This window comes from Pseudophryne corroboree, chromosome 1, assembly GCF_028390025.1.
Source record: "Pseudophryne corroboree isolate aPseCor3 chromosome 1, aPseCor3.hap2, whole genome shotgun sequence".
Taxonomy (NCBI): domain Eukaryota; kingdom Metazoa; phylum Chordata; class Amphibia; order Anura; family Myobatrachidae; genus Pseudophryne; species Pseudophryne corroboree.
The window spans coordinates 1,132,144,247-1,132,171,059 of NC_086444.1; the positions used below are offsets into that span (position 1 = coordinate 1,132,144,247).

The 26,813-nt window shown below is 46.4% G+C and overlaps 1 protein-coding gene across 11 annotated transcripts in view; it reads right to left on the reverse strand.

Annotated features, from left to right (window-relative positions):
- The window catches only part of JAKMIP1 (janus kinase and microtubule interacting protein 1), a 342,118-nt gene that overhangs the window by 23,317 nt on the left and 291,988 nt on the right, over positions 1-26,813 (reverse strand). For all 11 annotated transcript variants that reach the window (XM_063923480.1, XM_063923560.1, XM_063923546.1 and 8 more), the window contains 2 exons: positions 19,757-19,810; positions 17,218-17,283 (listed from right to left, as the gene is read on the reverse strand). In XM_063923480.1, the coding sequence (XP_063779550.1) occupies positions 17,218-17,283; positions 19,757-19,810 (120 nt within the window). The remainder of the gene's footprint in view (positions 1-17,217; positions 17,284-19,756; positions 19,811-26,813) is intronic.

Genomic DNA, 26,813 nt, shown 5'->3' on the forward strand with positions numbered 1-26,813 from the left:
ATTAATTCAATTTGGAGCTTTGTTTTCTTGATTATTATTTCTTAACATATACAAATGAGCTTGTTGGTGATATTTTGTACATATCTGCTCTTAGTTACAATACATAATTACAGGCTAAATATCCATCCCTATTACTGCTGTTATGGCTTCTCTGTATGAACCAGGACTGCATTCGCTTTCCAAATATTCTATAATAATGGCCAAGCCAAGAGTGCAGATGAGGAAAACACACAGTGACCGGTGATGGCGGTATAATCACAGTATGATGGTGACAGTACAAGCACAAGATTGTGGCTTAATATTAAGAACTGTAATTACCCTTTAGCTGAGCATTATGGGAAGGCAGGCCCAAGTCATCCCATTGTCTGAAGCAACTGAATCAGCATCTTATTCATCTCTTATGCATACTTAAAAGAAAAGTAGGATAGAACCTGCTGTTGGCGCAAAGTTAGGATGATGATGGTGTTTCGCCGTGGGATCAATGTCCAAAAGTATTGGTGAGGGAGTCCGTTGCTGCTCCTAAGAACGTGTTCCTCGTATGAAATATTTTCAATTGATGTTACATGTGGAGAAAACACAAATGTATACAAGGGTTCAACAGGGATTTCTCCCAAAACAGTTAGTTCAAATGAAGGTGACTTCTCCCCGGACTCTCTGGACTATGGTGAAACAGGGAAGTGTGAAGGTATCCGTAAGGGTTCACCCTGGTGCTTCAAGATAGACGTGGCTCCTCACATGTGTGCTTACTTTCATATATATGGAAAAAACCCATAAAGGTTTCTTTTATGGCCTCTTAAGCGATACCCCTGGTGTAACAAAAGGGTGTACCCCAAACATTCACAAGTTGATACTTCTAAAAGATGCTCACATCTATGCTTACTTCAACCGGCGACGTACTTTCATATAACGGTATCTTTATCTCAGCAGGCTGGATAATCGTCCTCGTTCACTCCCTTGCTTCGTATTTAAGCTCGGTATGAAGCACAAAAACGAAGGGGTGTGTGAGGTTTCAAACGCATTTATTGTAAGAAAATAAGTATGAATCAATAAAACAAAAACAAATTCTGGATTGTGTACCACAACTGGCAATCTCGTGGATGTTTTTTCAGCAAAGTCCAACAGTGAGAAAAAAAGTGATGTTAACCCGGGATATCTCACCGTTTTCCTGCTGATAGAGATGATTGTAGTGGTACCTCAAGTCCTCACATGCTCCAACGCGTTTCGACTCTTAAGTCTTTTTCAAGACTTGAAAAAGACTTAAGAGTCGAAACGCGTTGGAGCATGTGAGGACTTGAGGTACCACTACAATCATCTCTATCAGCAGGAAAACGGTGAGATATCCCGGGTTAACATCACTTTTTTTCTCACTGTTGGACTTTGCTGAAAAAACATCCACGAGATTGCCAGTTGTGGTACACAATCCAGAATTTGTTTTTGTTTTTATTGATTCATACTTATTTTCTTACAATAAATGCGTTTGAAACCTCACACACCCCTTCGTTTTTGTGCTTCATACCGAGCTTAAATACGAAGCAAGGGAGTGAACGAGGACGATTATCCAGCCTGCTGAGATAAAGATACCGTTATATGAAAGTACGTCGCCGGTTGAAGTAAGCATAGATGTGAGCATCTTTTAGAAGTATCAACTTGTGAATGTTTGGGGTACACCCTTTTGTTACACCAGGGGTATCGCTTAAGAGGCCATAAAAGAAACCTTTATTGGTTTTTTCCATATATATGAAAGTAAGCACACATGTGAGGAGCCACGTCTATCTTGAAGCACCAGGGTGAACCCTTACGGATACCTTCACACTTCCCTGTTTCACCATAGTCCAGAAAGTCCGGGGAGAAGTCACCTTCATTTGAACTAACTGTTTTGGGAGAAATCCCTGTTGAACCCTTGTATACATTTGTGTTTTCTCCACATGTAACATCAATTGAAAATATTTCATACGAGGAACACGTTCTTAGGAGCAGCAACGGACTCCCTCACCAATACTTTTGGACATTGATCCCACGGCGAAACACCATCATCATCCTAACTTTGCGCCAACAGCAGGTTCTATCCTACTTTTCTTTTGTGTATTTAGTCTTCTACAGGTGTGTGGTGACACATCAGGATAGGACCTTACACTGGGCGGCAAAGAGAGTGCGCAGGAACATACCTCACCCTCCCATCTTCATCTTATGCATACTTACCTACTCTCCCGGAAGCTGCGGGAGGCTTCGGTTTTTTGGGGTAGCCCCCCGCACCCCCGGAAGAGTGGGCAGGTCTCCCGCATCCTGCTCGCACCCTAGTGATGCGAGCAGGATGGAGAGATAACCTCCCGCGGGTCCGTCGGGTGGAGAAGGGGTTAAAATGATGCAAATCGCGTCATTTTAGCCCCGCCCCTTCCCGCGGACCCGCGAATCGCGGCATTTCCCGATGTGGGGCGGGGCTTAGTGATGTCACAGTCCAGCCCCGCCCCCCGAAGACACCTGCAGCGTCTCCTCTCCGGGCTTTTCCCGGAGAGGAGAAAAACAATATAGGTAAGTATGCTCTTATACAAAGTAACAAATGTCACTATAAGATACAAGTACTGACACTTAGGGGGACATGTACTAAGCAGTGATAAAAGTGAAGTGAGCCAGTGGAGAACTTGCCCATGGCCACCAATCAGCATTGATGTAACTTTTATTTCTGTTACGTCCTAGAGGATGCTGGGGACTCTGTAAGGACCATGGGGTATAGACGGGCTCCGCAGTAGATAGGGCACCTAAAAAGAACTTTGACTATGAGTGTGCACTGGCTCCTCCCTCTATGCCCCTCCTCCAGACCTCAGTTAGATCTTGTGCCCAGAGGAGAATGGGTGCACTGCAGAGAGCTCTCCAGAGTTTTCTGTTGAAGAAGAATTTTGTTAGGTTTTTTATTTTCAGGGAGTCCTGTTGGCAACAGGCTCCCTGCATCGTGGGACCGAGGAGAGAGAAGCAGAGCTGGCTTGTCAAGTTGGGCACTGATTCTAAGGCTACTGGACACCATTAGCTCCAGAGGGAGTCGGAACACAGGTCTCACCTGGGGTTCGTCCCGGAGACGCGCCGCCGTCCTCCTCACAGATGCCGAAGATAGAAGCTGGATGAGAAGACAGAAGACATCTTAGGCAGCAGAAGACATCAGATCTTCATGAGGTAAGGCCGCTGCGCGCCATTGCTCCCAGTCACACACACACAGAGCAGCACGGAAGGGTGCAGGGCGCAGGGGGGGGCGCCCTGGGCAGCAATAAACCTCACATTTCGGCAAATGCAGATTGATTAGGCCGCGGAGGCAGAAAATCTATGATCCCCCGCCATTTTAATTGAAAAATCACTGGGACCGAAGCCCGCCGTCGGGTGGGCGGGGCTTGATCCTCAGCACAAACCAGCGCCATTTTCTCCACAGAAGCTGCATGAGGAAAACGCTGGCTCCCTGGTCTCTCCCCTGCTGAACTTCACAGGCTGGAAAAAAGAGGAGGTGGGCACATTAGCGACGCAGTGAGTGTGAATTGGTATATTATATATAGAAAAGCGCTATCTGGTCATATTTTTTCCAGTGTTTTTAAGCGCTGGTGTGTGCTGGCATACTCTCTCTCTGTCTCTCCTTAGGGCCTGGTTGGGGTTTTGTCCCCTTATAGGTTAATCCCTGTGTGTGTGGGGTGTCGGTACGTGTGTGTCGACATGTCTGAGGCGGAAGGCTTCTCCAAGGAGGTGGTGGAGCAAATGAGTGGTGTATCCCTGTCGGCTGTGCCGACTCCGGATTGGATGGACATGTGGCATATGTTGAATGCAAGTGTGGCATCTTTACATAAAAGGCTTGATAAGGCTGTATTAGGGGGGACATCAGGGGGTCAATCCTCGGATTGGACCGACTCACAGGGCCCATCGGGGTCTCAAAAGCGTCCCTTAACACAAGACACTACTACCGACACGGATTCTGATTCCAGTGTCGACTACGACGAAGTAAAATTGCACCCTAGGGTGACTAAAACCATTCAGTGTATGATTGTGGCAATAAGGGATGTGTTGCATATTGTGGATGAACGATCGGTCCCCGACACAAGGGTACACATGTTTAAGGAAAAGAAACAGATTATTAATTTTCCCACATCTCATTAATTAAATTAATTCTTTGGAAAAGCTTGGGAGACTCCGGAAAAGAGACCGCAGATCCCCAAAAGAATTTATATGGCATACCCCTTCCCTAAGCAGGACAGGGAGATTTGGGAATCACCCCCCACTGTGGACAAGGCCCCGACGCGCCTGTCCAAGAAAGTGGCGCTACCGTCTCCTGACACAGCGGCCCTTAAGGACCCTGCAGATCGCAGGCAAGAAACTACCTTAAAGTGTATTTATTCTCATACGGGTGCTGTGCTAAAGCAGACAATTGCGTCGGCATGGGTGTGTAGCGCAATTGCAGCTTGGACAGATGAGCTGACAGATCAATTTGATAATATGGATAAGGATACTATGGGGGTCATCCCGAGTTGTTCGCTCGCAAGCTGCTTTTAGCAGCTTTGCACACGCTAAGCCGCCGCCTACTGGGAGTGAATCTTAGCTTCTTAAAATTGCGAACGAAAGATTCGCAATATTGCGATAAGACATCTCTGTGCAGTTTCTGAGTAACTCAAGACTTACTCGGCATCTGCGATCAGTTCAGTGCTTGTCGTTCCTGGTTTGACGTCACAAACACACCCAGCGTTCGCCCAGACACTCCTCCGTTTCTCCAGCCACTCCCGCGTTTTTCCCAGAAACGGTAGCGTTTTTTCACACATTCCCATAAAACGGCCTGTTTCCGCCCAGAAACACCCACTTCCTGTCAATCACATTACGATCACCAGAACGAGGAAAAAACCGTGAGTAAAATTCCTAACTGCATAGCAAATTTACTTGGCGCAGTCGCAGTGCGGACATTGCGCATGCGCACTAAGCGGAAAATCACTGCGATGCGAAGAAATTTACCGAGCGAACAACTCGGAATGACCACCTATATTCTTAACTCTAGCCCATATAAAAGACGCAGTCTTATTTATGAGGGATGCTCAAAGGGACATTGGATTGCTAGCTTCTAGGGCCAATGCCATGTCTATCTCAGCGAGAAGATCCTTATGGACTCGCCAATGGACGGGTGATGCGGATTCCAAAAAACATATGGAAGTACTACCCTATAAGGGTGATGTATTGTTTGGGGATGGGCTGACGGACATGGTTTCCACAGCTACAGCAGGTAAATCAAATTTTTTACCATATATTCCCCAACAGCAAAAGAAAGTAACACCCTATCAGATGCAGTCCTTTCGGTCGCACAAGTCCAGAAGAGGTCGGGGATCCTCTTTCCTCGCCAGAGGTAAGGGCAGAGGCAAAAGAGCACCTGCTTCGGCAGGTGCCCAGGAACAAAAGTCCTCCCCGGCTGCTCCAAAACCCACAGCATGACACTGGGGCTCCCCTGAGGGAGTCCGCACCGGTGGGGGCACGTCTTCGACTTTTCAGTCAGGCCTGGGTCAGTTCGGACCTGAATCCCTGGGTGTTGGAAATAGTTTCCCAGGGTTACAAATTGGAATTCGAGGAGGTGCCCCCGCGCCGATTTTTCAAATCGGCCCTACCAGCTTCCACATCGGAAAGGGATATAGTGTTAGCTGCAATTCAGACGCTGTGTATACAGCAAGTAATAATCAAGGTTCCCCTACACCAGCAGGGTAGAGGTTACTACTCAACCCTATTTGTGGTCCCGAAACCGGACGGTTCGGTCAGACCTATTTTGAATCTGAAATCCCTAAACCTGTACATAAAAAGATTCAAATTCAAAATGGAATCTCTCAGAGCGATAATAGCCAACATGGAGGAGGGGGAGTTTATGGTGTCTCTGGACATAAAGGATGCGTACCTTCATGTCCCCATATATGCCCCCCATCAGTAATACCTGAGATTCGCTGTACAGGATTGTCATTACCAATTTCAGACGTTGCCATTTGGACTCTCCAAGGCCCCGAGGATTTTCACCAAGATAATGGCGGAAATTATGGTGGTCCTGCGCAAGCATGGAGTCACAATTATCCCATACTTGGACGATCTCCTGATAAAAGCGAGATCAAGGGAGAAATTGCTGAGCAGTGTGGCGCTCTCTCTGAGAGTGCTCCAGCAACAATCTTCTAAATCTACCGAAGTCACAGTTGATTCCGACAACTCGACTACCGTTCCTAGGTATGATATTGGATACGGAACAAATGAAGGTCTTCCTCCCAATAGAGAAAGCCCAGGACATCCAGAACATGGTCAGAGACCTGCTAAAACCGAAAAGGGTGTCAGTTCACCAATGCACTCGAGTTCTGCGAAAAATGGTGGCGGCCTACGAGGCCATTCCCTTCGGAAGGTTCCATGCAAGGACTTTTCAATGGGACCTTCTGGACAAGTGGTCCGGGTCCCATCTGCACTTACATCGGAAAATAACTGTCCCCAGGGGCCAGAGTGTCCCTCCTGTGGTGGTTGCAAAGTGCTCACCTCCTGAAGGGTCGCAGGTTCGGAATTCAGGATTGGATCCTGGTTACCACGGACGCGAGCCTCCGAGGATGGGGAGCGGTCACACAGGGAAAAAAAAAATTTCAGGGTCTTTGGTCAGACCAGGAGTCCTGTCTACACATCAATGTGTTGGAACTCAGGGCCATTTACAACGGCCTTCGACAAGCGGAGAGTCTTCTTCGAAACCTACCGGTTCTGATTCAATCAGACAATGTCACAGCAGTGGCTCATGTGAACCGTCAAGGCGGGACAAGAAGCAGAGTCGCGAAAATCATGTAAGCGCTCTGTCGGCTGTCTTCATTCCGGGAGTGGACAACTGAGAAGCAGACTTCCTCAGCAGACACAATCTCCATCCAGGAGAGTGGGGACTTCATCAAGAAGTCTTTGCAGACGTAACGCGTCTTTGGGGAACTCCTCAAATAGACATGATGGCGTCACGCCTCAACAAAAAGCTTCGGAGGTATTGTACCAGGTCTCGGGACCCTCAGGCAGTAGCAGTAGACGCTCTGGTAACACCGTGGGTGTTCAAATCGGTCTACGTGTTTCCTCCTCTTCCTCTCATCACAAAAGTGTTGAGGATCATAAGACGTAGAAGAGTACAGACGATACTCGTTGTCCCAGACTGGCCTCGAAGGGCCTGGTACTCGGATCTACAAGAGATGCTCACAGGAGATCCCTGGCCTCTTCCTCTCAGGGAAGACCTGTTGCAACAGGGGCCCTGTGTATTTCAAGACTTACCGCGGTTACGTTTGACGGCATGGCAGTTGAACGCCAAATCCTAGCGAAAAAGGGGATTCCGGAAGAGGTCATTCCTACTTTAATAAAGGCTAGGAAGGAGGTGACGGTAAAACATTATCACTGTATCTGGCGAAAGTATGTGTCTTGGTGAGTCCAAGAATGCGCCTGCGGAAGATTTTTATCTGGGTCGTTTTCTCCACTTCCTACAGACAGGAGTGGATATGGGCCTGAAATTAGGCTCTGTTAAGGTACAGATTTCGGCCCTCTCGATTTTCTTTCAGAAGGAATTGGCTTCTCTTCCAGAAGTCCAGACGTTTGTAAAGGGAGTGCTGCACATCCAGCCCCCTTTTGTGCCTCCAGTGGCACCATGGGACCTGAACGAGGTGTTGCAGTTTTTAAAATCACACTGGTTTGAACCGCTTACCAAGGTTGAGTTGAAATTTCTTACCTGGAAGGTGGTCATGCTGTTGGCCTTGGCATCAGCAAGGCGAGTGTCTGAATTGGCGGCTTCGTCACACAAAAGCCCCTACTTGATTTTTCATGTGGATCGAGCTGAATTGAGGACACGTCCGCAATTTTTGCCTAAAGTGGTTTCTTCTTTCCATATGAATCAACCGATTGTGGTGCCTGTGGCTACAAGTGACCTGGAGGATTCCAAATACCTGGATGTAGTCAGGGCCTTAAAAATTTATGTAGCCAGAACAGCTAAAATTAGGAAAACAGAGGCTCTGTTTGTCCTGTATGCTGCTAATAAGATTGGCGCACCTGCTTCGAAGCAGACTATTGCTCGCTGGATCTGTAATACGATTCAGCAGGCTCATTCTACGGCTGGATTGCCGGTACCAAATTCGGTTAAAGCCCATTCCACTAGGAAGGTGGGCTCTTCTTGGGCGGCTGCCCGAGGCGTCTCGGCATTACAGCTTTGCCGAGCGGCGACTTGGTCGGGGTCAAACACTTTTGCTAAATTCTACAAGTATGATACCATGGCTGATGAGGACCTAGCGTTTGCTCAGTCGGTGCAGCAGAGTCATACGCACTCTCCCGCCCGATTGGATGCTTTGGTATAAACCCCATGGTCCTTATGGAGTGCTCAGCATCCTCTAGGACGTAAGAGAAAATAAGATTTTAAACCTACCGGTAAATCTATTTCTCCTAGTCCGTAGAGGATGCTGGGCGCCCGTCCCAGTGCGGAAACTCTGCAAGACTTGTATATAGTTGTTGCTTACGTAAGGGTTATGTTACAGTTGGAATAGGTCTTGGACCGTTACGGTTGTTTGTTCATACTGTTAACTGGTTATGTATGTTCCAGGTTACATGGTATGATTGGTGTGGGCTGGTATGAATCTTGCCCTTGGATTGCTAAATCGTGCCTTGTATTGTCCATCTCCTCTGGGCACAGTTCTCTAACTGAGGTCTGGAGGAGGGGCATAGAGGGAGGAGCCAGTGCACACCCATAGTCAAAGTTCTTTTTAGGTGCCCTATCTCCTGCGGAGCCCGTCTATACCCCATGGTCCTTACGGAGTCCCCAGCATCCTCTACGGACTAGGAGAAATAGATTTACCGGTAGGTTTAAAATCTTATTTATTTGCATACTTTAAAATTATACAGAGCAGCTGATTGGTTGGTAAGGGCAACTTCTCCACTGTACACAGGGTAAGGGCACATGGGGGTGCATTGTGTCAGTGGTCACAGGTGGGATGCATAGTACCAGTGTACACAGGGTGAGGGCACAGGGGGATGCATGCTGTCAGTGGGCACAGATGGGCTGCACTGCACTGCACAGTACCAGTGTACACAGAGTGGGGGCACAGGAGGGTGTATACAAAGTGGAGGAACAGTTGGGACTGCGCAGTGTTACTGTACATGGGGGTAGAACTTTACAGTGGCAGTGTCTACAATGTGGGGGCAGAGGTGGAGCTGTACAGTACATTACCAGTGTACTAGTTTTCATCTGCTTTAGTTTGCAGACAGCTGCTGACTCCCAATACAATCTCTCCAGAGGTGAAGCTGGTCCAGAAGTTCACTCTTTATGCCGGGAGTTCACATAGCACTATTCTAGACTGCTCCTAACTAGTGATGAGCGGGTTCAGATCCTCGGAATCCGAACCCCCCCGAACTTCACCCATTTTACACGGGTCCGAGGCAGACTCGGATCCTCCCGCCTTGCTCGGTTAACCCGAGCGCGCCCGAACGTCATCATCCCGCGGTCGGATTCTCGCGAGATTCGTATTCTATATAAGGAGCCGCGCGTCGCCGCCATTTTTTACTCGTGCATTGGAGATGACCGTGAGAGGACGTGGCTGGCGTCATCTCAGTTTCTATGTTCAGTGGGCTGCAAATATCTGTGCTCAGTGTGCTAATTTCTTTATTGTGGGGACTGGGGACCAGCAGTATTATATAGTAGGAGGACAGTGCAGAGTTTTGCTGACCAGTGACCAGTGACCACCAGTATTATACGTTATCTGCCTGAAAAACGCTCCATATCTGTGCTGCATTGTAGTATATAGTAGGAGGACAGTGCAGAATTTTGCTGACCACCAGTATATAATATATAGCAGTACGGTACAGTAGTCCACTGCGCTACCTCTGTGTCGTCAAGTATACTATCCATCCATACCTGTGGTGCATTTCAGTTTTGCACAGTTTGCTGACCACCAGTATATATAATATATAGCAGTACGGTACAGTAGGCCACTGCTCTACCTACCTCTGTGTCGTCAAGTATACTATCCATCCATACCTGTGGTGCATTTCAGTTTTGCACAGTTTGCTGACCACCAGTATATATAATATATAGCAGTACGGTACAGTAGGCCACTGCTCTACCTACCTCTGTGTCGTCAAGTATACTATCCATCCATACCTGTGGTGCATTTCAGTTTTGCACAGTTTGCTGACCACCAGTATATATAATATATAGCAGTACGGTACAGTAGGCCACTGCTCTACCTACCTCTGTGTCGTCAAGTATACTATCCATCCATACCTGTGGTGCATTTTAGTTTTGCACAGTTTGCGGACCACCAGTATATATAATATATAGCAGTACGGTACAGTAGGCCACTGCTCTACCTACCTCTGTGTCGTCAAGTATACTATCCCTCCATACCTGTGGTACATTTCAGTTTTGCACAGTTTGCTGACCACCAGTATATATAATATATAGCAGTACGGTACAGTAGGCCACTGCTCTATCTACCTCTGTGTCGTCAAGTATACTATCCATCCATACCTGTGGTGCATTTCAGTTGTGCGCAGTATATATAGTAGTAGGCCATTGCTATTGATATATTACTGGCATATAATTCCACACATTAAAAAATGGAGAACAATAATGTGGAGGGTAAAATAGGGAAAGATCAAGATCCACTTCCACCTCGTGCTGAAACTGCTGCCACTAGTCATGGCCGAGACGTTGAAATGCCATCAACGTCGTTTCCAAGGCCGATGCCCAATGTCATAGTAGAGAGCATGTAAAATCCAAAAAACAAAAGTTCAGTAAAATTACCCAAAAATCAAAATTAAAAGCGTCTGATGAGAAGCGTAAACTTGCCAATGTGCCATTTACGACACGGAGTGGCAAGGAACGGCTGAGGCCCTGGCCTATATTCATGAATAGTGGTTCAGATTCACATGAGGATGGAAGCACTCATCCTCTCGTTAGAAAAATGCAGTGCCACTCCTAGATGGGCCAGGTGTTTGTGTCGGCCACTTGAGTCGCTTAGCTTAGTCACACAGCTACCTCATTGCGCCTCTTTTTTTCTTTGCATCATGTGCTGTTTGGGGACTATTTTTTAAAACTGCCATCCTGTCTGACACTGCAGTGCCACTCCTAGATGGGCCAGGTGTTTGTGTCGGCCACTTGGGTCGCTTAGCTTAGTCATCCAGCGACCTTGGTGCAAATTTTAGGACTAAAAATAATATTGTGAGGTGTTCGGTGTTCAGAATAGACTGAAAATGAGTGGAAATAATGGTTATTGAGGTTAATAATACTATGGGATCAAAATGACCCCCAAATTCTATGATTTAAGCTGTGTTTGAGGGTTTGTTGTAAAAAAACACCCAAATCCAAAACACACCCGAATCCGACAAAAAAATTTCAGGGAGGTTTTGCCAAAACACGGCCGCGGAACCGAATCCAAAACCCGAAAAATTTACGGTGCACATCACTACTCCTAACTGTACTGGCATCTGCTGCCCCCTCCCTGTACATACTCCAGCAGAAGGAAGAGCAGCCCAACTCTTTCAATAAGCCCTGACCCCTTTACCCACCCTCCAGCCCCTAGGGTCCGGGAAAGGACACCTGGCTCCCCATTGGTCAGCGGTGGCCATTTTCTTATAACCTGTTATGGAGGCAGCCATTTTCTGCTAGCCCCTGCTATTCAGCAGACAGACAGGAGGGTTAAATGTTATAACTCAGAACAGTCGGAAGCAGTCGGACCATTGTTTGCCTCCTGCAGCCAGGCGGCCCTGGATAACTTACATTTTACTGGCCCAGGGGGTACATGGCACCATGCCCCCCTTGCCAGCCAACCTCTGTATACACCAATAGTTAAGACCTTTGAATACTGAAGGTAATCAATGGCGTATCTATAATGGGTGCACCCATTTCCTCAACACTTACCTCTGTTGACAGGGAGGATGTTTGGTAGTATTATTTTACCCTAACAGCAGCCGAAGCCTACCCCTAACCACAGCCTAACTCTAAATGATTATATGTTCATAATGTACACGACTAATGTTGACATTTTGAACAAGTCAACCAAATATATGGACATTCTGAACCTTATGACAGTGTCAACATTCTGTAGGTTGACATACTGTAGTAACAGCATATCATTAGCTTTACTGTAACAATAAAAAACCCAGTAAAACGGGCGTTAAAAATAAAAAAGATTATCTGGTGAATGCTTCATTCAATTCAAGTTCCAGCTCATCATATAAGCTCCACTGCCAGGACAGCACAGACATGAGAGGCTACAGTGCAATATACAGTAGCGACACTTCTGTGGTGGCACTCGGATACAGTATAGGCACTTGTAAAATTTTAAATTCTTATAACTAGAATAGTTCCAGAATCAGGGAGAAATCAGTGAAGTAATTTCAGAAATGGATACCATTAGTACCTGCACACATATCCAGGACCGCCGGGAACGAATGGGACACGCGTGTGTCGTAGAGACGCGCCAAATTAATTTTGAATGGGGGTGTCTCTGTACACTCGGCGGCGGGCAGAGGCACAGGCGCGCCTAGGCACGCCGCTCACCCCCTCCTGCGATGCAGCCACGCTCAATGAGTGTGGCTCCAGCTGTACTAATAGGATCGATTCATGAAGCAGTGAAAAGAGTGGAGAAGTGAGCCTGTGGAGAAGTTGACCATGGCAACCAATCAGCTGCTCCGTACAACTGTATAGAATGCAAATTATAAATGTTACTTCAATGCTGATTGGTTTCCATGGGCAATTTCTCCACTGGCTCACTTCTCCACTGCTTCATGAATAGACCCCATAAATCTTATATCAACTAGTAACTTAAAGGGAGTGGCAGCACCTTTTTTTATTTAAAACAAAAAAACAAACAAACGACAATCTCTCTATAAATATATATTAGTCAGGGCCATTTCTTGGGGCGGGCGAGCCGTACAACCGCACGGGGCGCCCACCGCGGCACTGACTGTGGCTCCCTGCTTCCCCCTCCTCCCGAGTACCCAACTCGGGGGGCGGAGTTCCGCGGAATGACGTGGTTGCATCGTGACATCACAACGCAACCGCGTCATTCCACAAAACTACCCCCCCTCTAAGCGAGCGGAGTACTGAGGAGGAGGGTGAGCCAAGTTACGAAGAGGGAGAGGCGGCCGGCGCGAGGAGCGACTGGGGAGGCAGGCCGAAGAGCGGGAATCACCTCTCTCTCTCTCAATCTCTCACTCTGACTGCCATTATGTGTAAAACGGTGACACTTGCTTGCCATAATGTGTAAAATGGGGACACCTGCCATAATGTGTAAAATGGGGACTCTTGCCTGCCGTAATGTGGAAAATGGGGACACTTGCCTGCCGTAATGTGGAAAATGGGGACACTTGCCTGCCGTAATGTGGAAAATGGGGACACTTGCCTGCCTGTAATGTGGAAAATGGGGACACTTGCCTGACTGTAATGTGGAAAATGGGGACACTTGCCTGCTGTAACGTGGAAAATGGGGACTCTTGCCTGCCGTAATGTGGAAAATGGGGACTCTGCCTGCCGTAATGTGGGGATTTAATGTATCAAGGGCATTGTGGTGTGTGGCATAATATGGTGCAGGGGGCATTACTGTGTGGGGCTTAATATGGTAGAATTTTTTTTCCTATGGTGGCCGTGACCTGTTGGAGCAGGGTCAAAAACTGGGGTGTGAGGTAGTCTTTGCAGACGAGGCCACGCCCATTTAAATGAGGCCACACCCCTTTTGGGGGCGGCACATTTTTTTATGTCATGGGGGGGCACGTTTTTAGATCTGGCACTGGGAGCCAAATTGGGTAGAAACAGCCCTGATATTAGTTACCCATCAAAATGCACAACACTTGAATTCCCCCAATGGAGGTGAGGAGCAACGTTAGCCTTTTTTTTTTAATAAAGGGTATATATATATATATATATATATATATATATATATATATATATATATATTTTATTTTTATTTTTTCAATCTGATTGCAGGACTGAAACCTAAGCAGGACAGATCAGAGGAAAATGACTCTTTATTAAAGGTATTAGAAGAGCAGTGTGAATAATTGGGCTTCAGAAGAGTAATTTAACTTTTTTGGAATCAATTGGGATCATTGATCCTTATAATCAGTCCATGAAAATGATTCGTTTCTGAAGGAACTCCATTTTGGGTAGAACTTTAACTCATTATTGGATAAGAGAAGAAAATATATATACCACCAAGTACCAGGCAAAGGCTTTGTTATGCTACTGACACCAATTTAAATAAAAGTTAACCAAGAAGGCTACAGAATTAGTAGAGAACACAACTACACTAATATTTTGTATTGTGGCATCCCTGATGAAGTCATAGATGACGAAACGCGTTGGGCAATTTATTCTCTGGAGTCACAAAAGAAAGATGTCTACTAAACACTTGTTGAAAAACTGAATTGTACAATAATTGTCTTGGTACAAGGTTCCATTATTTTTATTAAATATTTTATGAAGTAGTTTAAGAAAGCATTTTAATAAATATATGTGTATTGCAAGAGCATCATACAGTATGTGGTTGTACGCACTAAATAGCTTGTTAAAAGGGATAAAATTGTTTGTACTACAAATCCAAATCCAAAGGGCACTGATCCCCAGAATTTTATTATTATTAGGCGCCCCCTAAATAAATAATTCCAATATATATTTATTTATATACACACACACGCACTCACATATTCAGATCATAAAACATCATATAATGAAATGTGGCCTATTTTACAGTCTTCCTTCCGCAGAAATGAATAATACGTAGGATTCGTAAATCCCAGGAGAATCTGGCTACACTGGCTACGTGCCCTGTACTCGTCTCAGAGGGAGGCAGCTTACTGCAGGGTGCTAAGCAACCCACTGACACAACACTATTCTCTTTAAAAGAGATGAAGCCTCACAAAATGTCACACCAGTTCTTTCAATACTAATCTCCAATTAGCAAGTAAATCAGATTAATAGTCCCATTAAATAATGAGAAAAGCTTTCTGGCTACAGAGTCGGATTACGATAAATAGGCTGTGATTCTTTGGCTTCATTTTATCACCTGTTTCACCCTAAATCCCCCCTTCCCCCATACCCTTACCACAACAGCGCTGGATTATATCATTGCTCCATTTACATAATTACACAGAACGCTCTAACTGGGTCCACACTGAAATACAGTAAGAGTGGGGTGCACACTACTAAATAAAGTCACCAGCATGAGTACAATAATTCTGTATTGTATGGAATATGCTGGGTTTCAGTCATTTTGTTCATGAGAGATTTGATTTTTGGGTGTAATTGAGATATATATATATAACATTTTTATTTTTTGAAGTGACCGTTTTATTTTAAAAATGTCTTTTTGAAATAACATTTTCAATTTGAACCAGATAATAGGCATTGTTCATTCACCTGCAGAAAACATCAAATGGTACTGTAACATCGGGACAGACACACACTGTGTTAATCACTGACAACAGCCAGAAAAGAGAAGCGCCCCAAGATATCTTCCAGGTAAGTACTTTGGGATGTTCCAGGTAATAGGGGTCTATTTACTAAACCTTGGATAGAGATAAAGTTGATGGAGATAAAATACCAATCAACCAGCTCCTAACTGTCATTTTTCAAAAACAGCCTGTAACATGGCAGTTAGGAGCTGATTGGCTGGTACTTTATCTCTATCCAAGGCTTAGTAAATTGACCCCTTCATTTGGATTTAAAAAAAATATCTTTAAATAGACAGGATTTGCTTTGGGTTTACCCAGATTTCCTTTCAGCTAAATGGTTATAATCTCAGTATACACATTGTATAACTGTAAGCATGGACAGTGACACTCCACATTAGCCTTTCCTGGCCAGCAATTCTCCCATCTTCTTCTTACTGAACATGTAAAGTTACTATGGCATACTGAGAAATAGAAGGGTGTAGTATGGTTTGCCGGCGGTCGGGGTCCCAGCGACCAGCATACCGGCGCCGGAATCCCGATCGCCGGCATACCGACAGCTGGGCGAGCGCAATTGAGCCCAATGCGGGCTCGTTGCACTCGCCACGCTAAGGGCACGGTGGCACGCTACGCTATTTACTATTTATTCTCTCTCCAGGGGGTCGTGGACCCCCAAGAGGGAGAAAAGATGTCGGTATACCGGCGGTCGGGATTCCGGCACCGGTATGATGGTCGCCGGGAGCCTGGCCGCCGGCAACCTGAAGATTACCCAAATAGAAGTCATGGGGAAATTACTTTACCATTGCCATATTCTCCCGGTCAGGTAATTCCTTATATGTCACAGTAAGCACATTACTTGTTATAATGCATGAGTAGTATGTTTTATAGCAAATGATTTCAAAATTGTAGTATTTTAATTACTGCTGATTTAAATTATGTATTTTTGCATATTTGATTGATTCAGTTATAATTTCAGTATAGGGGAAGCTGTCAGCCTATCACACAGCTATGTCCTGTGAGTGGATGGTGGCTACCTGTGGGGAAGGGGTGGGGTTTGGGGCTGAAATCTGCTATGGAGAATGTATGAGAATCATTTGGTGGCAGAATATATGACTGAAGCAGAGACGCTGGAAGTACTGCTCAAAGCAATGTTCGGACAAATGTTAAACAATATTGGGGGACATGCATCAAGCGTTGGAGAGAAAAAAGTGGAGAAGTTGCCATTGCAACCAATCAGCTTTGAGGTTCCATTTATTAATGACATTCTATAAAAAGATATAAGCTGGTTACTATGGGCAACTTCTCCACTCTTTTGACTGCATGATACATCACCCCCATATTAGAACATCCCTTTGAGTTTTAGGACCTCATCACTGAAACATGGCTTCATGTTACAAAAAGGAACAAAACATTTTATAAAATAATCCAAAATAAAAAAAAACATCCATAAACAATTTACCACTTTATCTCTGCCCAAGGCTTGATACATCTCCCCTTATAATCTTTATCACTCTCGGAGGCCAACATGGTGAAGAATAATTAATTATGACGATTAGGGAGGGAAGATGTTGATAAACATTATGACATTTTTGTAACCGTATATATCAATGTTTATATCACTCGTATTATAATTATGGAAAGAATATATATATATCCCTTTGCAAAATAAGTGTCTGTAAAGAATAATGTGATGGGGCACATTCACATAAAGCTTCTTCTGCTGACCGCCATAGGGTCACTAGTAATAGGTAGTGAGGGGTTCCTTTTAAATCAGTATAAAAAAAAGCGCTAGTTCTGTACCTTCTCACAGAGTGACAGCACAGTTCCCGCCTGGATTACTGCCACCTGCTCTTCATTCCGCAAATTCTGAAAGACAAGACCATATACATTACACAGGTTCTACTGTTCCCATGCCTGAGAGGGAGGCCTCCTAAGTACAGTACTCTCTTCCCAAAATACCAACTACACACCCCACCCTTTCCCCCTATACTGCATGTTCTAATAATGCCGTGAGTAATCCCAGGTGATAGGCTGTATTCTTAAGATACATAGGGGTCAACTCACTTAAGGGCGATTGCATGTTATGCCCGCAATCAGGGTTGGACTGGCCCACAGTGGTACAGGGGAAACCACCGGTGGGCCCTACTGCCTGGGGCCCCACCCCCTCCTCTTGGAATCGGGTTCCAGACTGTGCTGTTACTAATCTAATCTAGTACATTATCATGCATGCACTACAGTGTTTATTGTATATATTTATCTAGGGGACCAACCTATGCAAAATTGTTAGGCAAACCAATGTGGTGGCTGGACACCCCCCCTCTAGAGGCTGGCCACACCCCCACTGTATTTCCCCAGTGGGCCCTACATGCCCCAGTCCGACATGGCCCGCAATGTGTCATTGTTACAGCAGTGGTACCCATATACAGGTATACTCTGGTTCTGTGTAACGACTCTACCTGGCTAGTAATGTCACTTCTTACCCAGACACTGCAACATGGGTGATAACCTGAGGGTGCTCTATCCTTACAAGGTGACCTCCAGTATATTGGGAATCTTACAAGAGATCAGAAGCTACAACTGAGATATTAAACAGAATGAGCCCCGGACAAATATCATGACTTTGGCTCATGGATTTACTTCACTCCAATGACTCGTGGAAGGCTGAGGAGCGCTGACTCATGATCAGTTACTGTTATATTGTATATGTTTTTTCATTAGAGCTATTGGGAAGATTAAATAGATTATATCAGTAAAATCTTTTGGATACACCCTGATAGTTTTTCCCCCCCTGGAAATGGCTTCCATGTTCAATGGGCAGGGAGGTGTGGTGCCACAAACGCATCATTATGCCTCCCCTAGCCGCTGTTTACAGCCACAATTTGCAGCATTTTTATCACTGCTTAGTACATCTCCCCCTTAGTCACTAAAATGCTCGCTTTATTGAATTCATTATGTTAGTCTCTAGAACTAATTCTTTATTGGTCGGATAGGGAAAAGCTATATGTGATTTATAGCATTCTAAAAAAAAACATAAACATTTCACTTGACTGATAAAATCGGACAAGCCCCTAGCCATTCCTCTATAGAACAAGGCTCTTATATGTTCTTGGGGGTGGGGAGATATTAAGGTGCAAGCCCAAGAAAATAAGTTTACCTAATTTATATAATGGTGACAGATTTACACATTATAATACATAAGGTGTATTATCAGTTTACTTACCTCACCAAACACAGTCCATCCAATGCACAAGGAGGTCACATGACATAGGACCAGGGCCTTTTCAATGTGTGAGCGAAATGGGCTTTTGCTACTCGCCTCTACAGGGGTTCTACCCTAGGCCATCGTAATGTAAAGGCACCACGGGCAGCTGCTCAGGGCTCCACAATTCTATGGCCTTCGAGCAGAGGTGGATGGTGGTCACACAATCATTCTTTACCTGCCTCCCAGCCTGCAGCCAGAAAGTGAATGGCTGGAGCTATCCGCTAATTAGAGTGTTGACAGCCATTCACTGTATAGAAGCATATGGAGAAATGGGGTGTTATGAATTTTTTTAAACTGGTTTCCGTTATGAGTGTGTAATATACTTACCTACTTTTGACTGCTCTTTCCGGGAGGGAGCAACCGAGTCACAGAGGAGGGGGGCATGAATTAGATGGTAGGGGGGCGTGGCGGAGGCGGTATGGGGCGTGATGACGTGATCACATCATCGTAGCCCGCCCACCTCTTCACAATGTCCACATTACTGGCATTGTGAAGTGGGGGGCGGGACTATGATGACACATTTTAATGCTAATTGCATCATCGCTACCGCTCCCTTCTCCAACGAATGGATGCCGGCGGTCAGCGGGTGGTGGGGAGCGGGTGGTGCAGTTGGGGGGTGGAATGTGGGAGGCTTGCCCACTTCCCCGTGGAGCCAGGCTTGCCACCCGATTTTTGGGAGCCTCCCGGCCTTTCCGGGAGAGTAGGCAATTATGATGTGTAGGGGGCCCTAGTGCATTGCATTGCACAGAGCGTAAAATGCTGTTAAGATGGCACTGGTAGTATCAGTAAACTTCTTAGTGATGGAATAGATTGTAAAATAGTGTGGGTCTCCATATTAATTAAACATGGTGGTATACATCTTCCTGTCAAACTCAGCCCCTAACCCCCACCTGATTGAAATCTCCTTAGCCTTTGGCGATAACAGAACAGAGGCGTCTGCTCATTTTAACAGCAAATATAAATAATAGTCAAACCACTTAGGTTCTGCCAACAGATGGCGATTATTGCAAATGTATATCTTTGTGATTGCCATTGGTAGCACGTTAGGAATTCAGCGAAGAGAGATTGTGAAATTACCCCATTATCTCCAAGTATATCCAGCTTCTTCATAAGCTCTGAGATATCCACATCCTGGAAGAGAGTGACAACATCATGACTAAACAAGACCCAAACAGCCCATGTCCCAGCGGACCGTAACACTCCAGATATACAGCACACAGAGCAGCATGAAGCAAGTGCACAGACAGTAGCAATGCAACTAGAAGCTGGAGATGGTTTGGAGAAATACATACCATGCAGCTATATTCTGAAGGCTCTCTATGCCCCTCTGAGGTCTGCAACAGATTGTAGAGCAATCAGCCGCAGGTCTCCCTGTCTCTAGAGCTTGATTAACTACTCAAGCATCAATATGCAAGGATGTTCTACCTCAAAGCAAGGGTTTGAGCAGTACAATGACATACCAGACTGCACTAAGACAGAGTTATAATAAAGTTTTGTTTTGTCAGCTAAACAGGAATGCACAGACTATGCGTAAACTGTTAATGTAGATTTTTATTATATATTTTTTTATTACTATATTTGTTTGCTACTATGGGCAGATATACTGTATGAAGCCTGGAGAAGTTATAAGTGCAAGGTGATAACGCACCAGCCAATCCGCTCCTGTCAATTTACATATTGGCGCTGATTGGCTGGTGCGTTATCAGCTTGTACTTATCACCGCTTTTTCACTTCTTTATGCCTTCTCCAGGCTTAATACATCTGCCCCAATATCCGGCCCTAACCAATATGATGCCCTAGGCAAGATTTTGGCTGGTGCCCCCTAGCCCTGCCGCTAGTTCTGCAGGAGATGCCTGGCATGAGTCAGCTGGCAGCTCTGCTAACGTCAGGCGCCTTTTGTTTATGAAAATGCATCTTATTTGCATTACTATGTGGCTAGGATGCACAAGCAGCTTCTGCTGATTAAAATGATATGCAGCATGCCTATATTCTGTGTGTGACTGCGGCTATATCTGCATATGAAATGCTATATTACAGTGATTTCCAGGACTACACTGCAACGTAGCATTTTGTATGCAGATACAGCCGCAGTCCCACATAGAATATAGGCATGCTGCATATCATTTTAATCAACAGAAGCTGCTGGTGCCCCTAAGCATACCAAATGCCCTAGGCATTTGCCTAGTTTTCCTATGCCTAAGGTCGGCTCTGCCAATATCTGTGTGTAAAGATCTCAATTAAATTAGCAGCTATATTTCAGGTCAAAGGTAAAGGGCATTAGTCTTCTATTAAAATATATAGAGTATATGCCATTGGTTCATACTGAATGTTCGCCACATTATAGCAGATATATACCATGGGGAACTCATCAGTGGCTGTCCATGTGCTTATATTTAAAAGTGAGCGTAACGTGATGTGGTGAAATTTCAGATCAAATCTTTCCCTATTCACATCTCTCATCATTTCGGATACTCATCATTCATATATCACATGACTCATCAATCAGTCCTCACTATTTGGCAGCCATCACTATCACTCATCGGGGGGTAATTCTGAGTTGATCGCAGCAGGATTTCTCTAACGTCCTAGTGGATGCTGGGAACTCCGTAAGGACCATGGGGAATAGCGGGCTCCGAAGGAGGCTGGGCACTCTAGAAAGATCTTAGACTACCTGGTGTGCACTGGCTCCTCCCACCATGACCCTCCTCCAAGCCTCAGTTAGATTTCGTGCCCGGCCGAGGTTGGATGCACACTAGGGGCTCTCCTGAGCTCTTAGAAAGTTATAGTCTTAGAATTTGTTATTTTCAGTGAGACCTGCTGGCAACAGGCTCACTGCAGCGAGGGACTAAGGGGAGAAGAAGCGAACTCGCCTGCTTGCAGCCGGATTGGGCTTCTTAGGCTACTGGACACCATTAGCTCCAGAGGGATCGACCGCAGGCCCAGCCTTGATGTTCGGTCCGGGAGCCGCGCCGCCGTCCCCCTTACAGAGCCAGAAGCGAGAAGATGGTCCGGAAAATCGGCGGCATGAAGACATCCTGTCTTCACCAAGGTAGCGCACAGCACTGCAGCTGTGCGCCATTGCTCCTCATACACACTTCACACTCCGGTCACTGAGGGTGCAGGGCGCTGGGGGGGGGCGCCCTGAGGCAGCAATAAAAACACCTTGGCTGGCTAAAATACCTCAATATATAGCCCCTGGGGCTATATATGAGGTAAATACCCCTGCCAGAATCCCATAAAAAGCGGGAGAATAGGCCGCGAAAAAGGGGCGGAGCCTATCTCCTCAGCACACTGGCGCCATTTTTCCCTCACAGCTCGGCTGGAAGGAAGCTCCCTGGCTCTTCCCTGCAATTCTACAGTACAGTAAGAGGGAAAAGAGAGGGGGGACATTAAAATTGGCACTGTATACAGTATATTATATAAAGCAGCTATTAGGGACATAACTCAGTTAGTCCCTGCATATATATAGCGCTCTGGTGTGTGCTGGCATACTCTTACTCTGTCCCCCCAAAGGGCTTTTGTGGGTCCTGTCCTCTATTTGAGCATTCCCTGTGTGTGTGGAGTGTGTCGGTACGGCTGTGTCGACATGTTTGAGGAGGATAATGATGTGGAGGGGGAACAGATGCCTTTAGCAGGGATGTCACCCCCTGGGGGTCAGACACCTGAGTGGATGGTATTATGGCAGGAAATGAGTGCACGTATAGACTCCTTACATACAAAATTTTACGACATGCCGACTGTGGGACAGCCGAGTCTTCAGCTCGTGCCTGTCCAGGTGTCTCAAAAGTCATCAGGGGCTCTGAAACGCCCGCTATCTCAGGTGGCACAAGTAGATGTCGACACGGATACTGACACCAGTGTCGACGACGATGAGTCAAATTTAATGCCCGTTAAGGCCATTCACTGCATGATTGAGGCAATGAAAGAGGTGTTAAATATTTCTGATTTACATCCAGGTACCACAAAAAAGGGTATTATGTTTGGGGAGAAAAAACTACCTGTAGTTTTTCCCCCGTCAGATGAATTAAATGAAGTGTGTGAAGAAGCGTGGGCTTCCCCTGATAAGAAATTGGTAATTCCTAAGAAGCTACTAATGGCGTTCCCTTTCCCGCCAGAGGATAGGTTACGTTGGGAAACACCCCCGAGGGTGGATAAAGCGCTCACACATTTGTCTAAAAAGGTGGCACTACCGTCCCAGGATACAGCCGCCCTTAAGGAACCTGCTGATAGAAAGCAGGAGGCGATCCTGAAGTCTGTATATACACACTCAGGCATTATACTCAGACCAGCTATTGCGTCAGCATGGATGTGCAGTGCTGCCGCTGCGTGGTCAGATAAACTGTCAGAAAATATTGACACGTTAGACAGAGACACGATCCTGCTAACAATTGACCATATAAAAGACTCAGTCTTATACATGAGAGATGCACAGAGGGAAATCTGCCGGCTGGCATCTAAAATAAGTGCATTATCTATCTCTGCTAGGAGATGCTTATGGACTCGCCAGTGGACTGGAGATGCAGATTCCAAAAGGCACATGGAAGTCTTGCCTTATAAGGGGGAGGAATTATTTGGGGATGGTCTCTCCGACCTAGTTTCCACAGCAACGTCTGGGAAGTCAGCATTTTTACCCCATGTCCCCTCACAGCCTAAGAAGGCGCCATTTTATCAGGTTCAGTCCTTTCGGTCCCAGAAAAACAAGCGGGGAAAAGGAGGGTCTTTTCTGTCAAGAGGCAGAGGCAGGGGAAAAAGGCTGCAGCAAACAGCAGGTTCCCTGGAACAAAAGTCCTCCCCCGCTTCCTCTTCCAAGTCCGCCGCATGACGGTGGGGCTTCACAGGCGGAGCCAGGTACGGTGGGGGCCCGCCTCAGGAATTTCAGCGATCAGTGGGCCCGCTCACAGGTGGATCCCTGGATCCTTCAAATAGTATCTCAGGGATACAGGCTGGAATTCGAGGCGACTCCACCCCGCCGTTTCCTAAAATCCGCCTTGCCGATTGCTCCCTCAGACAGGGAGGCGGTGCTAGCAGCGATTCACAAGCTGTATTCCCAGCAGGTGATAATCAAGGTACCCCTACTTCAACAAGGCCGGGGTTACTATTCCACACTATTTGTGGTGCCGAAACCGGACGGTTCGGTGAGACCCATTTTAAATTTGAAATCCTTGAACACATACATAAAAAAATTCAAGTTCAAGATGGAATCGCTCAGGGCGGTTATTGCAAGCCTGGACGAGGGGGATTACATGGTATCCCTGGACATCAAGGATGCTTACCTGCATGTCCCCATTTACAATTCTCACCAGGAGTACCTCAGATTTGTGGTACAGGACTGCCATTACCAATTCCAGACGCTGCCGTTTGGACTCTCCACGGCACCGAGGGTATTTACCAAGGTTATGGCGGAAATGATGATACTCCTTCGAAAAAAGGGAGTTTTAATTATCCCATACTTGGACGATCTCCTAATAAAGGCACGATCCAAGGAACAGTCGTTAGTGGGAGTAGCACTATCTCAGGAAGTGCTGAGCCAGCACGGCTGGATTCTGAATATCCCAAAGTCACAGCTGGTCCCCACGACACGTCTAATGTTCCTGGGAATGATTCTGGACACGGCCCAGAAAAAAGTGTTTCTCCCGGAGGAGAAAGCCAGGGAGTTGTCTTCTCTAGTCAGAGACCTCCTAAAACCAAAACAGGTATCGGTGCATCACTGCACGCGGGTCCTGGGAAAGATGGTAGCTTCTTACGAAGCAATTCCATTCGGCAGGTTCCATGCCAGGATTTTTCAGTGGGACCTGTTGGACAAGTGGTCCGGATCGCATCTTCAGATGCATCGTTTAATAACCCTGTCTCCACGAACCAGGGTGTCTCTTCTGTGGTGGCTGCACAGTGCTCATCTTCTGGAGGGCCGCAGATTCGGCATACAGGACTAGGTCCTGGTGACCACGGATGCCAGCCTACGAGGCTGGGGGGCAGTCACAAAGGGAAGAAATTTCCAAGGATTATGGTCAAGTCAGGAGACTGCCCTTCACATAAATATTCTGGAACTAAGGGCCATTTACAATGCCCTAAGTCAAGCAAAATCCCTGCTCCTACACCAGCCGGTGCTGATCCAGTCAGACAACATCACGGCAGTCGCCCATGTGAATCGACAGGGCGGCACAAGAAGCAGGACGGCGATGGCAGAAGCCACAAAAATTCTCCGATGGGCGGAAAATCATGTACTAGCACTGTCAGCAGTGTTCATCCCGGGAGTGGACAACTGGGAAGCAGACTTTCTCAGCAGGCACGACCTCCACCCGGGAGAGTGGGGACTTCATCCAGAAGTCTTCCAAATGATTGTAAATCAATGGGGTCGTCCACAGGTGGACATGATGGCGTCCCGCCTAAACAAAAAACTAGAGAAGTATTGCGCCAGGTCAAGAGACCCTCAGGCGATAGCTGTGGACGCTCTAGTGACACCGTGGGTGTACCGGTCAGTTTGTGTGTTCCCTCCTCTACCTCTCATACCAAAGGTATTGAGAATAGTAAGAAAAGCGAGGAGTAAACACAATTCTCGTGGTTCCGGATTGGCCGAGAAGAGCGTGGTACCCGGAACTTCAAGAGATGATCTCAGAGGACCCGTGGTCTCTGCCGCTCAGACAGGACCTGCTGCAGCAGGGCCCCTGTCTGTTCCAAGACTTACCGCGGCTGCGTTTGACGGCATGAAAGATGTTACGGCAAAGCATTATCACCGCATATGGCGGAAATATGTTGCATGGTGCAAGGCCAAAAAGGCCCCAACAGAGGAATTTCAACTAGGTCGATTTCTGCATTTCCTGCAAGCAGGAGTGAATATGGGCCTAAAACTGGGCTCCATTAAGGTACAGATCTCGGCTCTGTCGATTTTCTTTCAAAAAGAACTAGCTTCAGTACCTGAAGTTCAGACATTTGTGAAAGGAGTGCTGCATATTCAGCCCCCATTTGTGCCTCCTGTGGCACCTTGGGATCTCAACGTGATGTTGAGTTTCTTAAAATCACATTGGTTTGAGCCACTAAAAACCGTGGATCTGAAATATCTCACGTGGAAAGTGGTCATGTTATTGGCCTTGGCTTCAGCCAGGCGAGTGTCAGAGTTGGCGGCTTTATCATGTAAAAGCCCTTATCTGATTTTCCATATGGATAGGGCAGAATTGAGGACTCGTCCCCAGTTTCTCCCTAAGGTGGTGTCAGCGTTTCACCTGAACCAGCCTATTGTGGTGCCTGCGGCTACTAAGGATTTGGAGGACTCCAAGTTGCTAGACGTTGTCAGGGCCCTGAAAATATATGTTTCCAGGACGGCTGGAGTCAGAAAATCTGACTCGCTGTTTATCCTGTATGCACCCAACAAGCTGGGTGCTCCTGCTTCTAAGCAGACTATTGCTCGTTGGATTTGTAGTACAATTCAGCTTGCACATACTGTGGCAGGCCTGCCACAGCCAAAATCTGTCAATGCCCATTCCACAAGGAAGGTGGGCTCATCTTGGGCGGCTGCCCGAGGGGTCTCGGCTTTACAACTTTGCCGAGCAGCTACTTGGTCAGGGGCAAACACGTTTGCAAAATTCTACAAATTTGATACCCTGGCTGAGGAGGACCTGGAGTTCTCTCATTCGGTGCTGCAGAGTCATCCGCACTCTCCCGCCCGTTTGGGAGCTTTGGTATAATCCCCATGGTCCTTACGGAGTTCCCAGCATCCACTAGGACGTTAGAGAAAATAAGAATTTACTCACCGGTAATTCTATTTCTCGTAGTCCGTAGTGGATGCTGGGCGCCCATCCCAAGTGCGGTTTATCTGCAATACTTGTACATAGTTATTGTTAACTAAATTGGGTTATTGTTGAGCCATCTGTTGAGAGGCTCTATTGTTTCATACTGTTAACTGTGTTTCATATCACGAGTTGTATGGTGTGATTGGTGTGGCTGGTATGAGTCTTACCCGGGATTCAAAATCCTTCCTTATTGTGTACGCTCGTCCGGGCACAGTACCTAACTGAGGCTTGGAGGAGGGTCATGGTGGGAGGAGCCAGTGCACACCAGGTAGTCTAAGATCTTTCTAGAGTGCCCAGCCTCCTTCGGAGCCCGCTATTCCCCATGGTCCTTACGGAGTTCCCAGCATCCA